The sequence below is a fragment of the Triplophysa dalaica genome, chromosome 19 (assembly GCF_015846415.1).
Source record: "Triplophysa dalaica isolate WHDGS20190420 chromosome 19, ASM1584641v1, whole genome shotgun sequence".
NCBI lineage: Eukaryota > Metazoa > Chordata > Actinopteri > Cypriniformes > Nemacheilidae > Triplophysa > Triplophysa dalaica.
The window spans coordinates 526,902-545,000 of record NC_079560.1 but is presented as its reverse complement, the minus strand read 5'-3'; the positions used below and the strand labels follow the sequence as shown (position 1 = coordinate 545,000).

Here is an 18,099-nt window from a genome sequence, read left to right as displayed (position 1 = left end):
CACGTGGGTTTCATGAACCATGTGACACTTCAGAGTGTCATGAAATCATCCACTAACACTCGACACGCTCACAGATGAAACAGAAAGGTCATGTAAAGTGTTTGACAAGATGAGAGTGAGACGAGGGCATGTGGTGTGACGTGTGAGATGTGTGTTTAATGTGACCATGTGTGACGTGATCACGTGAGAACAGATCATTTAACATGAAGAGCTTCTAAAGAAAAGCAGAACTGAAAATGATTTGTGTCCGAAAAACTTCATTCAGCATTCTTGTGTTTGCACAACAGATGAGATTCTGTGCTTCACCATGCAGAGCAGATGCAAACTCTCTCTCTCTCTCTCTCTCTCTCTCTCTCACTCTCTCTCTCTCTCTCTCTGTCTCTCTCTGTCTCTCTCTCTCTCTCTCTATGTATGTAAATGTGTTCTGTAGAAGTTCTTGGTTAACAGGAAACACATTGTTTCATTTATTCACTGATCTGTGTGTGTGTGTGTGAATGTGTGTTTTATACACACAAGTTGCTGTGTTAATGTTGATGTGTTTTACAATATGCAAAAGTGAGTTGAAATAACTTTTAAAGCCAAATTGATTTTATGTAAAAAGACAAGAAAAAGGTTTGTCAGTGGTGTTATATGGATGTGTTATTATGAATGATGTGTGTATCTGTGAAAGGCTGAAGTGTGACAGCAGATGTGTTCAGGAATAACTGTATCCCAGAATAACAGCACACACTCCTCCTCGCCTCTGACTTCACTTTGAACCGCCCAAACATCAAAAACATCTCATTTGTTACACAACAAGTTAACTTTAAACATGTGCGACAACGTCAACAAAGAGAAGTAAAGAATGGAGAAAAGTGTGGAGTTTATGATCCCTGTTCTCTTCATTCACATTTGATTTTATGAGCAGAATGAAATCTGTGTTTATTATGTCCATGTGTTTGTGTTTGTGTTTGTGTTTGCGTTTGTGTTCTTCACCTTTTGCCTCATTCCTTCAGCATTAAAGACAATGAGAGATTAAACAAACACAAAACTCTTGAACATTCCTGTTGAATTGTCCTACATTGTCACATTTTCCAACCGCATTGCAAAAATGTGGGATGATTTGACAGTGCAAAATACCCTGTCAGATTGTCCTACCAGTAATAAATAAATATGATTTAACAACGGAAATACCCTTTCAGATTGTCGTAGCAGTATAGAATTAACAGATTTCACAACGCCCAAAAAAATGACGTAATATTGATGTGCGCATGCCTGGAAGGACAATCTGACGGGTAGGATGAAATCTCAGGACACGTGTTGCACCAGATGGATGTACACCCGGTCGTAAGACTGGTCTAAGAGGCAGAATTTATATATGTTGAACCACCAAAGCGTCCCGTATGTCTGAGACTAAATTAAGAGATAACTCTGAGACTAAAAAAATGAGATAACTCCGTTTATAAAATGTTCAAAAATCATGAGTTTTTTATTGTTCATTCCAATTAATATCAATCAAACTGCAGTTGGCATGTTTTGATTTAAGACATAATCACTCAAAAACTAACTAACTAACACAATAAAACACATTGAGACAAAGAAACATATAAAAAAAATGATTTTGTAATGTTTTGGAACCAAACTCTTCATATATTGTAAGTGAAAATTATTGACGTTTTTCCGTGAATCTGCACCTGCGTTATCTGCAGATCAAATTTGTATTTAAAGCTTTTTTTATTGTTTAATTTATTTTAACATGACATTATACGAATAGAACCAAAATCTGCTGTCATCTTAACTGCATTTCACCAAGATAGATATCGTTTTATTTGGGTAAAATATAATAGAATAGGGTAAATAATGGAGAGTACGCTGCAGTAAAAAGTTTTTTTTCTACTGTTTAACTTCATTTGTTAAAAATATCTCATTTCATACTGTAGGCTACACCATAAAAAAAGTTTGTCCAAAAAAAAAAGTTGTCACTCTCAATGTGGTAGAATGTGGCCGTGTGTGAGTGCATTTTCTAAATTTGCCGTGGCCGCGGATGGTCGTGGTTGGTGCAACAGGTGCAAATATTAATCACAATTCTGGACGTAGTTAGGCCCGACATTGGGCTATCACCCAACTTTTTTACATCCAGCTGGTGCAACCGGCCTTAGATGTCCACACAACTCAATATTAAAGTCAAGTTAACTATATTTATATAGCGTTTTTTACATTGTTTAAAGCAGCTCTTCATAAAACATATTGACTATAAGCAAAACATTTACAGCACACATTTAAGATAAGGAAGAGAGAATCAGTTCAAATATTAAACAGAATATAAATTCCTTTATTACGGCTCATTTGAATGCTTGATTCTGAAAGTCGCAACATTCCAAGAGTTGTTACAAGACCCTCCGCTTCACGTCCTGATCACACTGTCGGGGATTATTTCTGCCATAACAACCGGCTGCCTGTACATTATCCCTTACATATGTAAATGTAGTAAACTTTAAAATAAATAAATAAGTATATCTAATAGTATAACAGACAGCATGCACCCTAACTAGTACTTTTTGTTAAGTGTAGTACAGACGGTAAAATGTGTGTGTATCAGTCAACTTGTGTCCAACAACCACACATCACTGGACCACAGAACCATCAATGCACCCTAGCAACCACATAGCAACCGTCTCACACGCATCATTCATTTGTTTTGCTGAAGACTGAATCAGATGGATTTCGAGTGGATTGTTGGGTGTTGTAGCTGACGTTTTGGCTTGAGTACAATCAGCTCATTGTTTGGTCTGGAGGTCTTGGCTGCTAGTCTAGCTAGGATTGTTGCATTAGAAAAAGAAAGTTAAAGTGAGTATTTCGGTTTATTTCAGGAATGACTGTAAGCCGCTGGTCATGTGATCTGTATGATGTGTGTGTGTTTCAGTGGTTTAACAGTTGTTATCATCATTCATGACACATTGTGTGATTAGTTATTTGGTTTATATGTGTAATGACCTCTGTTTGAGACATGTGCATAAATGCATTGTGGGTCATTCTGTAAAATTCTTTCAAGGTCATGTGAACCGTCTTCGCAGGATTTCTTTCAGGCGTGACACACACATTAGGATAAACGTGTGGTTTTACTCCACACAGCATTTTATTGTGTCATCATTAAACACATGCACTTTTCCCAGAGTGCACTGCTGCAAAGCAGCTTGACACAAAACATTGGAAAAAACAATGTAGGTCATGTTCTCTTGTTATGAAAATGGGTTAGTAAATTCTCAACATACTGCTTTACCAGGAAGCTATGCATTGTGTTGTGTTGTGGGACGGTCACACTACTTTACATATATTCTAAACTGTTGTCATGAAGGTGGATGTACAGCACCTGCTGTCACTTTATGTTTCACAGAGAATGAAATAAAAAAAACTCAATTGATTACATGAAATCAGTGCTTGAATTAAACCCCCATAAGACTTTTTTTGGTGGGGGTTAGTCTCGCAATATACAATTTATACAAAATACACAATATTTTGTGTATTTTATTTCCAAAGGACTTGTTTGAATGCAAGATACTAGTTTATTAGATCTTAAAAATATAAATTGTTATACGACCGGCTGTGTTCCTCTTCCCGACTGGGTGTGGAGGTTTATAATTCTCCATTTTTTAGCTGACGTTATGTCAACGATCTCCTAGGTTTAGCCGTCTTTAGACGTGGGGCGGGGTGTTTCAAATTGAAAGAGACATGACAACTAGCCCATAAAAAAACTTCATATAAATTATTCTAAATAATTAATTCACGCATTTACAATATCGATGGCATGAATTTAATCACATTTGTCATTATCCTTTTTACTCAAATAAAAAAATCTGAGGGACCCCTCTAAGTCTATTTTTTACTTCTTATGGGGGTCCCTAACGCCTTATGAGGGGTCCCGGATCCCTCCAGCCCCCCTTCAATTCGAGCACTGCATGAAATATTGTTTGAGTTGTGGTTATTCACAATGAGATGAAGTGCGTGAGTGAAACACAGAGCTGAGTCATGACGGTTTGTGAATGTGAACCTCTGCTCTCCGTGATCTCTGGCCTCGTTTTTGGCAGACGTTGTTTCCTCAGCCCAGATCTCCCCTGTGATGGATACACTGTCCCAACACACCCAAACGTGATGCCATCACACTCGCTCAGATCACTTTTGTCCCACTGACTCTTTGCACGATTGTGTAATAAAATATGTGTCTTCATTAAATGTGAATAAGTGTGAAATATTCCACCTTTTATTGCATTGGTAGTGTTTCATCATTTGGTCCTCTGTGTGTGAGTCTTTCATCTCGTTCATCTGATGTGATGGGATGGACTCAGAACTAACAGATCTCAAGTTTATGAGAAGATAAAATCATCAAACTGTGTGACCTCATCACCAGAATATTCCTCACAGTTGTTCTTAAACTCTCACACATAACATTTTTTGGTGTGTGTTCGTGTAGGAGATGACTCTGACAGAGGGCAAAAAAATCTTTGCGAGCTGGAAGAATCCCCCTCCTCCAATTTACCTGCAGTTCTTCTTCTTCAACATCACCAATCCAGACGCCTTCCAGAAAGGAGAAGCTAAACCTCGCGTGACTGAAATGGGCCCGTACACCTTCAGGTATGAAGCGGTGGTGTGACATCACGCAGCACAGCTCAAATGAAATATTCTTTACATCGGTACAGTGTGTGATTGTAAAGCATCTTTTATTTTTCGTTGAAGAAAATTGTGAAGTAAACTACAATTCATAAAATAACTTCACAGTCATGAACTACACACGAACACACAATAACTTACTCCCCGGTCCCCCTTTTGAGAACCACTGGTGTAACACACATGTAATCTCTAAACATAACGTTCAAGATCATGATAACTTCCATTTCTGTCATTACCATCAATCCCATCATGCATCTGTTATCAAAAGACCATCGTACATTTTGTGAAAGAGAATTCTCTTCCAACACACGGGCACACACACACATGTTGGGTTTCCATGTTTTATGGGGACATACCATAGACACAGTAGTTTTTATACAGTACAACCGGTAAATCATATTTCATACCCCCTAAACTTCACAATCAAACAAAACTTTCTGCTATTTTAGATTTTATTGATAAAACCCTAATTCTGTACGATTTATAACATTGTTTCCTCATGGGGACCAAAAATGTCCCCACATTTTGTCCCCATACCGTAGGGTTTACTGTTGCCACGTACGTACACACACTACACACACGCACTATACACTCGCATACACGCAGATACACACACTACACTACACTACACACACACACACACTCACACACATTACACTACACTACACACAACACTATACACTCGCATACACGCAGATACACACACTACACTACACTACACTACACGTACACACTACATGCACACACAGTTCATGCAGACACACACACACTCACACACATTAGACTACACTACACATACACACACACTACATGCTCACACACTACATGCACACACACACACAGTAGAGCAACTCCTACCAAACTGAAATATGCAAATAAGAAACTGAAGTTTATTCAATCAAATCTTTCTTTCTGTAGAACGTCTTAAGGTCATGTTATACACACAGAACGTTCATGAGGTTTGTTGTGTATGTGAAGAAGTTGAGATGATGTTTCATCAGCTGGAACTGAAGGGTGTGTGTTGGTGTTTGCTTTCTTAAACAAATATCAAAGTCTGTTGCGGTTTAACAAACAGACGCTTCACCAAGGTCGACTCTGTTTACATTCAACTGGTAAATGGATTAGACGGTAAACAGGTAAATCGATAAAAACATCTGCAGTGTTCTGCAGTCAAACATCACTCATGTGAAAAACACGCTTGAGCTGAATATTGAAGTGAACTTCAGCTGTGTTTGTTTTGGTGTGATTCACTTCTTTATACATCTATTGTACTCTGTGCTCTCCATAGTCATGATGCATATGTGAAGTTTATCTCAAGTTTTCTTCTTTGTTCAAACCGCACATCATCCATGAATCACGTGATTCAAATTCTGCTGTTCTTTACAACATTGTAATATAGCAGATCATGAATGTGTGCTCATCTTTTGTGATTCTGCCTCAATCCAGACAGTACAGACCCAAACGCAACGTGACTTTCCTGGACAATGGAACGAAAGTTTCAGCTTACACAGAAAAGAGATTTGTGTTTCTCCAGGAGAAATCTGTGGGAGATCCTGATTTTGACATGGTGACCACAGTGAACATCCCAGCTGTGGTGAGACACACGTCTCTTCATCTCTCTCAATTTTAATTTTCAATACAAGTGTGCTACATAAGCATGACAAAATGTACATTCATATTGCCAACGCATTTGCAGCTGGGCTGCGTACAAATAGTGCAAGTATGTATACAAACGGAAAAAAAGATAATTATAGTAATAATGTATGTTAAATTAAAGAATAAAATAAAATATTAAATAATAAATTAAATTAAATTAAATTAAATTAACAAATGAACAAAATAAATGAAAATAAATAAAATAAATGTAACATAAATAAATAATAATAAAATAAAATAATTAATAAAATAATAAAATAGATAATAATAAATCAAATAATATGAAATCTGTCTCTCTCTGAGCTTTACTGGCATGACTTGTGCAGTATTGCAAAACCATTAGTCATTACACAAGCAATGGAAAATAGAAAATAGTACAAAGTACATAAATCAATGGCTAAAAGAATAGATAAATGTTAAACATTGAGAACAATTCATCAAAAAGACTAGATTGTCAATTACTTTATTGTTGGTCAAGCAAAACTAGCTGTGTACATTAGTAGAAGAAACTAAATTGAACAAAAACTTCAACCTTTCTGAAATCCAGAGTTTTGATTGATTTTAACATCTATAAATCTATTGATGATCTTACGTTTAGCTTCAATGGCGCAGTAAAGGTGCTTTGTGTTCTCTGGTTGAAGGTGAATTAGTTTTCACACATTATTGTAATATGTATATATATGTTTAATTATTTATTATTGTTTTATTTATTCATTTTTGTTTCTTTCCCTATCTTTTGCCTTGTTGTGACTTAATAAAGAACTATTTAAAATTAAAATTTTCTCTCTCTCACTCTCGTCTTCAACAGGCAGTGATGAATAAGATCAAAGGTGCAGGATTTTGGGTTTCCTCCGGCTTCTCCATGTATATGAACACTATCGGCACGACCATGTTCATGACACACACGGTGAATGAACTTCTGTGGGGTTTTAAAGATCCGCTGCTCAGTCGACTCAAAAGCATCAGACCAGAGGTGGACGAACACTTCGGTCTTCTGCTCAACGTAAGATTCATTTCATCTCATTCACGATCACGTCACACCATCACAATCCAAACTCATGTACACATTTACAATTTCTTTATGTTTTTAGCACCTGTTAGCATACTCTTCCTCCGATTTGAAGCATGAATGATGAATGAATTTGTTTCTTGTGTCGTCAGAAAAACGGCAGTGATGATGGAGAGTTTGTGTATCACACCGGAGAGCAGAACTATCTTGACTTCGGCCGTATTTACACCTGGAAGGGACAAAAGTAAAACCTCATCCAGACACTCCACTACTGATAATGCGTAGAAAACCATCACATCTTATGTAATCATCACGTGTGTTTTAGGATGTTGTCGTTCTGGAAAACCAATCAGAGTAACATGATCAACGGCTCAGATGGAAGTGCCTTTCATCCGTTTCTGGAGAAAACTGAGCGTCTGAACGTCTTCACGGCCGACCTGTGCAGGTGACCTCATCCTTATAACACCACAAACCTCTGTGCTGATAGTTCATGTGTTGTCATGGTGATATGCATGTTGAGTTATGGACTTGTGCCGTCTCCAGACATTGTTTATTGTTGTGTTTTGAGGGAGGGTGTTGGCACGACACACGGTTACGATGGTGGGCTGTTTTGTTTTGGGTCGAACAAAACGATCGAACTGGACTTTCAGTGCGTGTTTGGTTATCGGTTTGGCTAATGGCTAGTAATAGAACAATTAATTTATCTTTAATTTATATTCATATTAATTTGTGACTTTAACTTTAAAATGTCAAAGTCGGCATGAAATAAAAAATCATTCTAATCGTTTTACAGAGCGGTGAAGAGATCTGTTTGGTAACGGAAGATCCCGAATCCCCGATAGACGATGTAAAGTTGCTGAAGTAGTTATAGATATTAGGATCCTGCAGGAAAATTGATCACTTTCTTTATTGATACATGTTGAAAGCATCCCGGACGGGCATTATAGGGATCTGTTATGTTTCATCTATGAAGTTTTGCTTCTGAATTACAGTGCTCAGTTATTTTATTTTGAAGATTTTTCCTTCTCTACTTTATTTCTGGATAAAACACTTGAGAAATATGAGGCGTGAATAATTGTTCCTGAAGCAGTTAGAGGAGAAATTGTGTCACCAACAATAAAAACACAGTTTTAATTTGAGTCAGGATCAGCTGTACTAAAAAATGCACCACAGAAATGACAAATTACGCCACAGTTGACTGATACGCAGTTGAAAATATTTTAGGTGCAATGATTGTAATCTAGAGAAATGTCAGAAGTTATTGTCAGAAAAGAAGACGTTGTGTTTCTGAAACTTGGTTCTGTTTTTTAACCTCTCCACCAATTCTAAGAAATCTTCCAGATATTAGAGCAAAGGTCTCCTCCTCCCAATTTCCTGCCGTCATCAGTGTGCGTGTGTGTGTGTGTGTGTGTGTGTGTGTGTGTTTGTGTGCGTGTAGCTAAACATTTTCCTCTTATATTCATTTTGAGATTTTAATGTCTGTGTGTTATTAATATAGGACATTATGTGACGCAGGCTGTTATTTTAAAAGCTCATAAATTCAAGCGTGTTCCTCGTGTCCCGTCACCTGACCCCCCCGTCTCTCTCCTGGTCTTTATTTTGGTCAAGGTCTTTGACCTGAAACGCACACCGCCCATCTTTGTTCTGCGTGGAAAGCATCCATGGATCACGGCGTGAAGGAGCGCTGACACAAACACGGCTTGCGTGCATGAACTCAAACTGGAATGTTTTCAAAACACTTTTAACCCAGTTGTTCATGAGAAGCGGGCTGTGGTGTTATTGTGCTGGCAGACGGATGTGTCCTTGCTACTTCCCGTTGACTCCTTACCCAAATTTTTGAGGAAAGGCGTCCATCAGAACGACATGTGCAACCTTCGTACATCATTGGATCATTCAGTCAGCTGGGTCGGGTCCGGTAAACTCATTACTCTGATGTGAAACGATTGGCCGTGAGTGTGTGAGAGCGCTCTTCCTCTGGATTAAAGGTTTCCTGAGCAGCACAAACACTTCAGACTCCTCCAGATGCTTGACTGAAGTGATGTGAGGTCAGAGGTCACACTCAGGGTCAAACCCGCCATCTCATAACGTCACATAACGACCCCGATCCAACATCAATTCTTCATATATCAAAAAAATCTAAAATAAGAATCCAGTTTTCTTGTTGTTGTACAGCAGATGTTGTGATAATCTTGAGGTGTTGTGGTTGTTTCGGCAGGTCCATTCACATGCGCTTTGAGAAGGAGGTGGAGGTGAAAGGAATCCCTGCGTATCGCTTCACGCCACCCCGCGCCGCTCTGGCCAGCGGGAAAAACAACCCAGAAAATGAAGGATTCTGTATGACGCCCGGCAAATGTATGGATGACGGTGTGGTGGACGTCTCTACCTGTCGTCAAGGTGCTTGAAGATCTCCTGTATCTCTGACACGCTCAATGTGTTCCATGTGTTCACATGTGTGTGTGTGTGTGTTTGTGTATGTGATCAACCTCAACATAACTGTAACACAAGCCATAACATTCCTGATCCCCTGCTGGTGTGTGTGTGTGTGTGTGCTTGTATACATGGTTCACCAGGACACAAATCTGTGTAATGTCATGTGTATAACAACGTAAACTCTGTATAATAACTTCCAGTGTCCTCGTAAACTAAATTACTTAAACGACATTATAAATTATATTTATTTAAGACAAAAATGCCAAAGGTTTTTTGTGATGTTTATCATTTGTAGAATAATACAAAGTAAGAAATCATAACAGTCTATGGAGAGTCCTCATAAACCATATATACAAGTGTGTGTGTGTGCTTGGCCTCGTTTTCATATCCCGTGAGGACCTAAACCTGGACTCATGGTGACACATGACACATGTCACCGCGGAGACCAAAGTTTAGATCTCCATTAGCAAAAACGCTTATATATCATAAAGAACAATAAAAAGGTTCTATTATTTTTAGGGATAGTGGATAAAATATATAGTTCGTAAAGTGTAAGAATTGTTACGCTTAAAGACTGTCCCCACAGAGATAATAAACCACACATGTAATAGCGTTCCAGCTAAAAACTATTTATAATATACAGAATCATATCAGAATAAATATCACATTTACTTCTCTTGCACACGCTGCATTACTGCATTTATTCGTCCTTTCACAGTTTTATTAAACATTGCGCTCATGTTCCGAAGACTCACACTTGAGTGAACAGGTGTGTGAAATAACTTCTTTATGTCATGCGCTCAGTTCAGCGCACACACACACACAAACACACACACACACTGTTGTCAAACATGAGCGCTGGAATACTCTCACCTCTGTCCCACAAACATTACAGAGTTACTCAGTAGCGTTCCTCCTCCTCGTGAAGGTCACAGATGTCTGTAATGTTTCCTTCCTTCATGATGTGACAGGATGAGATCTCGTGATATCTCACCAGGCTCGTAGTAAAGATGCCATTGTTTAAACATTGACAGGAGGATTTCTGCTTTAAACGAAGACAAAACACACCGGCAACATCTGTGACCACTATTATATCATACTGTGCGTGTGTGAAGAGTTTATTGTGTTCAGAATGGAACACTAGTGTACTCACTTGTGGACACTCTGTAGTACTGATATTATTATATGTACAGACACATTACAATAAGGCGTTTAGCAGATGCTTTTATCCATAAGCAAATTGTCATATTGAAGCAATAAGTGCCTTTACCAAGAGTTGGGTTTCACAAACCCACAACAAATTCTGTTGATAGAAAGAGAGAGAGTGATAGAGTGAGATAGATAGAGAGAGAGTGATAGAGTGAGATAGATAGAGAGAGAGTGATAGAGTGAGAGAGAGAGAGAGTGATAGAGTGAGATAGATAGAGAGAGAGTGATAGAGTGAGATAGATAGAGAGAGAGAGAGTGATATAGAGAGAGTGAGAGAGAGTGAGACAGAGAGAGAGAGAGGGATAGAGACAGATAGAGAGAGAGACAGACAGATAGATAGAGAGAGAGAGAGAGACAGAGAGGGATAGAGACAGAGAGAGAGAGAGAGAGAGAGACAGAGAGGGATAGAGACAGATAGATAGAGAGAGAGAGAGAGAGAGAGAGAGACAGAGAGGGATAGAGAGGGATAGAGACAGATAGATAGAGAGAGAGAGAGAGAGAGAGAGAGAGAGGGTTAGTTTTTTATATCTCATCATTTACCTGTCAAGTATTCACGATAGATAAGTTTTAAGTTGTTTTTTGAATGTTTTGAGAGATTTTCTTTGATGTACTTCGCTGTTGTCGTGACTTCGTATCAGAAAAAACAGTTTAATTCAAGCAATACAGAAATAAGAGGCGTCGATGTTTGTGAAATGCGTTGTGTCATTAGTTTTAGAGAAATATACAAAATCTTCCAAGATGTGAGACCACACCGTACACACCGCATACTATAGAAATAGTGTGAAAGTATGGAAGCGTGCAATTAGGATTGAGCTTTAGGAATTATTGACTTGTGAACGTGCATTTAAAGATTTAATTCTCATAAATGTCAAGCAATATAACACTTTAAAACGCTGCTGCAGTCTCATGTGTCCGTTAGTTGAAATGAAAACTCTCTGACAGGACAGTAATGTTTGACTGTATAGCATCCTTTGATGAACGTCATGACGTCAGAGGATCCTTCTCGAGTCGAGATGCTGATGTTGATGTTTGTTTGTGTATTTCAGGAGCTCCTGTGGTCGTGTCCTTCGCTCACTTTCACCTGGGTGATAAGAAATACGCAGACGCCATAGACGGCATTTCTCCGGTTCATGAGCTTCATCAGACCTTTCTGGATCTGAACCCTGTACGCACAGAACTCAGCACACATTCTCTTATCTTATGAACGTTATTTGATCGTTTCATTCATTTTTAATCGCTTTCACGTGTTTGTCTTCAGACGATGGGCGCGCCCGTGCGTGCAATGAAGAGAGCTCAGATAAACGTTCGTCTGGAGAGAATATCCGGCTTTCCGTGAGTAATGTTTCCTCTGTGATTTAACGTTGATGCACAGTCGTGTGTGGGTGTTGTAATTGTGTTAAAGGTCGCCGTGTTCTTGTTTCTTCTCAGTTTAACCAGGAATCTAAACAACACCATCTTTCCCATCGCGTTCATGAACGAGGTGAGAGACTGTATGGAGTAAACTCCGCCCACTGCAGTGACATCACAGCACAGTCACCTGTCCATCATCACTTTACTTACACGCTTCACATTTGTTCTTAAACACCACCTTCTGTTTGTCTTCTATATGTGACACTAAACACTTTCCCAAGAATAATGAATACTGTTCAAATGTAAATGTTCGGTGAATTTTGAATTTTTATTTTGAAAACAAAAAAATATTGCATAAAACAACCAAAAAATCTGTCGGTGGGGTAAACAATTATTTTTCTTCGTATGGAAAACAAGACTATTTTACTCACTAATTTTTCATGTTTTTAGCAAAAACAAAATTTTATTTTATTTTATCTTAACTATACTTTATATGTTATTTTGTTTCTTTTTTACAATAAAAAAAACAGTTTCTAGTTTATTTTTGTCTTGTTTTTCGGATCATATTACCTTCCAAAATTAGCTTAGTTTGTTTCTCCCTCTTGAATTGAGTGGATTTTTCCCACATTGTCAAATATTTTTACCTGTTCCAAGCAAATCTCTAGAAGACAAATGATTTTGTTTCTCAGGTAAATCTTGATTAAAGAATGTTTCCATATTTGTATTAGATAACAAGCCAAAAACACAGGTTTGTTTTCCAGTGAATCAGTATTTGATCTGTATGTAATACACGTGTTTACAGACAGGATGTAGTTTGAGTGAAATGTCTCTCATGTGTTGTTGAATCTGCAGTCTGTGCTGATCGATGACGTGTCGGCCGCCAGGATTCAGAAGCTCTTGTTGATCGTGACTCTGGTCTCTTACTTTCCTCTTCTTCTGGTGGCTCTGGGAGTCCTTCTGCTCCTCATCACCATCGTCCTCCTCGTGCGATTCAGACAGAATGAGGTACGGGTCAAAGTTCAGCTTTCCATGACAATCACGCTGCATTTTCCCACCGAACGATGTGATTCAGCAGGAAGCCGTGACATTTAAGACCCACGTGTCTCAAAGGTTCTGTGAAGATCTCTGTGTTCTCGTGTGAAACACAACTCTGTCTCAGAAACACAACGTGTGAATTCAAAGTTAGTTTCTTATAAGAAATTCTTATAAACTGGACTCCTATACAAAATGTCAATCATTCAGCTCAAAACTTTAGATCACACATGTTACGCTTTTTATTTTAGTTAAAAGTAATGTAAAATGCCAAATATGATCATGTTTCTGAAAACGTTGTAGAGCCTCATGTGACAACCGGTCTTGAGAAACACAGATTCATTTGTGTGAGTTGATATGTTTATTAGTTTTGTTCACGCGTGTAAGAGATTCTGTGTCAGGCACATGATCGAAATGAATAACAATCACACACTGATGCTGATCCTTTATTAACCAGATCACCAAAATAACCAAACGGTTCTTAACTTGAATTGAAAACTGTAGATTATGATTTAGATTATTCATCTTCCTCTCTGTTTATAAATGCATATTATAAGTGCAGAGTGCTGTGATGTGTTTTAATTTCACAGCGGTACTTCACGGTTCATCTGAATCCGCCTGACATTGTACATGTGTGGCGTTGTTCACGCATGTGTGCTTGCGTGTTTAAGCACATATACTGTATGTGTGCTGCTGGGTTACTGTATCAGCGTCTGTATGAAACAGATGAAACTCACGCTTCCATTTCATCTGCTATGATCTTATGTAAACATTCAGATCTGACAGAAAAGCTTCATTGAGTGTGATGTTTTCACGACTGTGACACTGTGATATTATTTCTTGTCTCATTGTCTGTTTTTGTTCTTTTTGTTTAGTCCAAATCTGTAAAGAAAAACACGTCGTACACACCTGTGAGCGGCAAAACAGATGATCCGGAGGAGAAGAACGGAACTTACATCGGATTGACACCGGTGGATCTACAGAAGTCTTAAACCAGACCGTGTGTGTGTGTGTGTGTGTGTGTGCGCGCGCGTGTGTGAGCGTGATTGTGTAAATGGGTGTGTGTAAATGGGTGTGTGTGCGTGCGAGTGTGTGTGTATGAGTAGTCCCTCGTCTCTGTAAGAGATGTTTTCAACATTAAAGCACCAAGCTATAAATCACAGAACATTCATTCATTCACTCATTACTGAAGAGATTCATGAATGTGTGTGTCGGGTGATGAACATCTCAATAGTTCAGAATCGCTTCATGAGACACGACGAGCTTGATGAAGTTGGCGGATCATTTAGTTTTTCAAAGCTTAGATTTTACGTTCATTGAGACAGACAGACAGTATTGGATCTGTATGAAGATCCCGTGTGCGACTGAAGCAGCTCAGACTGAATGTTTTACTACACAAACAACACCCACAATACTCAACTGAAAATGTAGTTATTTGGGATTTGTTGACTTCTTCAAATACAGTTTTTCCTGTAGGAAAATATATCTGAATTTAGTCTTTAGCCATTCAATTTGACTCTGTTTCTCCTCAGACATTTCACAACGTTTCTTTTTAAATGCTAGTTTGTTTTTATTTGCTTTGAAATGATCTGTTAGTATTATTCGACAGGATTTCATCAAGACTGTTATTGTTAATGAAGTGATATTTCAATTGTTTTCAAGTTTTAATCTGTATATTTTCGGTATGTGTAAGGAGCAGATCAAGTTTTTGAATGTTTTTTTTTTGCTTTTCACTAGATGCTTTGATTAAGAACCATAATAATTAATGAACTCACATCATAACCTCACAACAATGCCACTTACATATATGAAGGATTATTATCATATTGCATTCAATTACACAATATATTATTGAATTGTGTAGTTACACAGTTAACATGGTTTCTCTGATTGTCACTGATTTTTGTTTGTTTTTGTCGAAGTGACTTTTTTGTTTGTTGATCTTGTTGTCCTGATGTGCCAAACACATGTTCTATAAAAACAGTTTAGCTTTAACAGATGCTGGTGACATCATTGAGTTTGATTTACTTACACATTAATGTCAAAACATACTCTACTGAAGCGTTCACAGAGCAATAACAGGGATTTGTCACATCTGAGCCTGACATCAAACACACAATCTGTTTGTGAATCATGTGCTACAGTGTGAATGTAATGTGAGTTTTGCTTCTGCACTATTTCAGGTCTTCGCTAATTTCAGATTTGCCTTATAAAATTTAAACCTCTATAAGTGGCCTTTCATTTCAGACAGCATTTAACACAATCCTTCCGGCTGTTAGATTTCTATATTTCTAGATATATTGAGACTGCACAAATAATTGTACAGTTTTGTATATAAATGAAACTTGATTTCCTGTGGATATATAAGAAAATGCAATAAAAACACTTTGGTAAAGACATATGCATTGTTTTGGCATTTTGGTTTGTGTGTTTTTAATCTTAAAACATAAGAAGTGAGTTGATGCCCCCAACAGGGTGAAGAGGCAAACTGAGCGAATGTTTAGTTTATGAAATCAGCGCTATAAATCCTGCACAACGGTGCAAAACCGGTTAACATTTTAAAACTTGACAAGCGTTCGGTTGCGTAATTACTTAAACTGGTTTTCTAAAAATAAGTGAATCAGTTTAGGTTTTCCACGTATATCATAAATAAGCCATGAAACTACATTGCTACGTGTGTTTATTCCGCAGCCTTTCCCTTTCCAATATGGCGGCGCCGCTGCGCTTTGGGATCGTTCTCGCGATATTTGGCTGTCAATCTCGGATCGGTCTGACTGCGCAATATTTTACACACCATTGACAGATCAGGAAACGCGAGGTGAGTTTAACACACATTTACAGCGTTCTTACATGTATGTCGACTGTACACACACACTGAGCACTCCTATTATAGATAATCAGAAGGTATGAAATAAGTGTGTGTCGTTGTTTATAAACGTAATGTATGAGAATACACAGGATGACAGCAGTTAGCAATGAAGCTAACTTTGAGTTAGCTAACAAATATTAGATTTGATTATGTACAAACCACCGCGTGATGTTTAAGTAGCAAAATAGAGATAACATACCTGTAATAATGTAGAAGAAAGACGTGATTTTAGTAATCACTTAAGTAAAACGTTAACTTCTGTCTGCTCATGGATAAAACAGACACATATAGGCAGAAATACAGACTGTCAAACATTTTATTGCACTATATGTTATAAAATATGTAATAATGTCAATTGTTTCAGGAGTTTCGCTGTGGTTTGGTGTGGTGTTCAGTCGGAGAGATGGTTTGCATTCCCTGTATTGTGATTCCTGTCCTGCTGTGGGTGTACAAGCGCTTCCTGGAGCCCTACATCTATCCCATCATCAGTCCTATCATCAGTCCCATCATCAGACGCTTCTGGAACAAAGCAGCGGTGGATCAGACAGCAGCTAATCCTGCAGAAACACACCAAACAGTGAGTGAAGATATACTGTATTCATTCTTGAAAATATTCTTTATTGTGCAATCTACATTTGGTCCGTTTTTTCGGGAAAGAGAGATAGGCAGATTGTCAGAAGCAGATGTTTGTAAAATACAGCGATGGTCTCAGGTTGATAGTTCATTCTATGTTTATGGTTTTCTTGTTCTCAGGCTGAATTAAATGGAACAGCCAACGGCTCCACATCCAATGGACTGAAGACAGTGGCCGATAAAAAAGCAGACTGACAGAAATCATGCCTGAATCATCTCCCAGATTTTATTAATCTGTGTAGATATCAGCTTTTGATGAGGATTTTTTTTTTGTAATTTTCAGTAAATTGCAGCTGTTACACAGATCAGTTAGTTATATATACAGAAAATCCCACACCCTAACTGATTTTTTTTTAAAACAAACATTACGTGACATGAAGTGCATTACAATGTTGAGAAATTAATATATAGATTTTGTTTTCATCATTCCATGATCATGTTTTAGCTATAGACTAAATTGAATCTTCTACCATAGATTTATACCAGAATTGCTATGTATAAATTGCAACATTTAATGTGAAAATAAAAATGTGATACTTTTATCCAGAGGTCTGGGTGATTGTCTTTACATTGCACTTCCGGATCTTTATAATCACACATTTAACAGTTCATTTAGTCATTGAGCAGACGCTTTCATCCAAAGCGATTTACAGAGAGTCAGGGAGCAATACAGCGATATGTCATACAGGAGTAATAACATAATAGGTGCTAAAACTAAGTTACTAGTGTCAAGAAAAGCTAGAACAATACCTGTTGAGAGAAAGTTTTTTCAAGTATTGACTTTGAGTAGTTTTTTTAATGTTGTGAGAGATGTGGTTGACCGGACCGAGTTAGGGAGAATGTTCCACCAGGAAGGAGTTGTGAAGGAGAATGAGCCGGAGAGAGATTTACTGCCCTTATGAGAAGACAACACAAGTGCAGATCCAGTGATGGTCCTGTAGGCAAACATTAGTGACTTCAATCTGACACAGACTTCAACTGGCAGCCACTGGAGAGAGATGAAAAGGGGTGTCACATGGAAGACATATGCTGCACATGGTATATTATTATGTTAAAGTGGCTGAGATTCAATTTTGAATATTCTTGAAATATGTATCTGTGGTCCTGGAATATAAGGTTTATATTATAAGGCAAAGGTTATGACTGTGTGTGATCATATTTCTGTGGTCTACAGTTTGACCTAAAATGGTGATTTATTTGTAAAGAATGTACTATATTTTCTTTTAAATTATTTCTTCAATGTATTCTTTTTATGTGATTCACGATC

At 37.9% G+C, this 18,099-nt stretch overlaps 2 protein-coding genes across 2 annotated transcripts in view; both read left to right on the top strand.

The window, feature by feature from the left end:
- Positions 1-15,729, top strand: part of scarb2b (scavenger receptor class B, member 2b) — a 16,058-nt gene extending 329 nt beyond the window's left edge. Inside the window, exons 2-12 of the mRNA XM_056730984.1 lie at positions 4,448-4,608; positions 6,091-6,238; positions 7,109-7,303; positions 7,462-7,553; positions 7,635-7,754; positions 9,525-9,703; positions 11,995-12,113; positions 12,207-12,280; positions 12,377-12,428; positions 13,151-13,303; positions 14,206-15,729. Of these exons, the coding sequence (XP_056586962.1) occupies positions 4,448-4,608; positions 6,091-6,238; positions 7,109-7,303; positions 7,462-7,553; positions 7,635-7,754; positions 9,525-9,703; positions 11,995-12,113; positions 12,207-12,280; positions 12,377-12,428; positions 13,151-13,303; positions 14,206-14,322 (1,410 nt within the window). The 3' untranslated portion in view covers positions 14,323-15,729. The remainder of the gene's footprint in view (positions 1-4,447; positions 4,609-6,090; positions 6,239-7,108; positions 7,304-7,461; positions 7,554-7,634; positions 7,755-9,524; positions 9,704-11,994; positions 12,114-12,206; positions 12,281-12,376; positions 12,429-13,150; positions 13,304-14,205) is intronic.
- A 296-nt stretch (positions 15,730-16,025) lies between these two features.
- LOC130407760 (UPF0729 protein C18orf32 homolog) lies at positions 16,026-17,374 on the top strand. The gene is made up of 3 exons (XM_056730972.1): positions 16,026-16,148; positions 16,564-16,776; positions 16,953-17,374. Exons 2-3 carry the CDS (start codon positions 16,603-16,605, stop codon positions 17,025-17,027), a joined length of 249 nt encoding a protein of 82 aa, XP_056586950.1. The 5' UTR covers positions 16,026-16,148; positions 16,564-16,602; the 3' UTR covers positions 17,028-17,374.
- Positions 17,375-18,099: the final 725 nt, after the last annotated feature.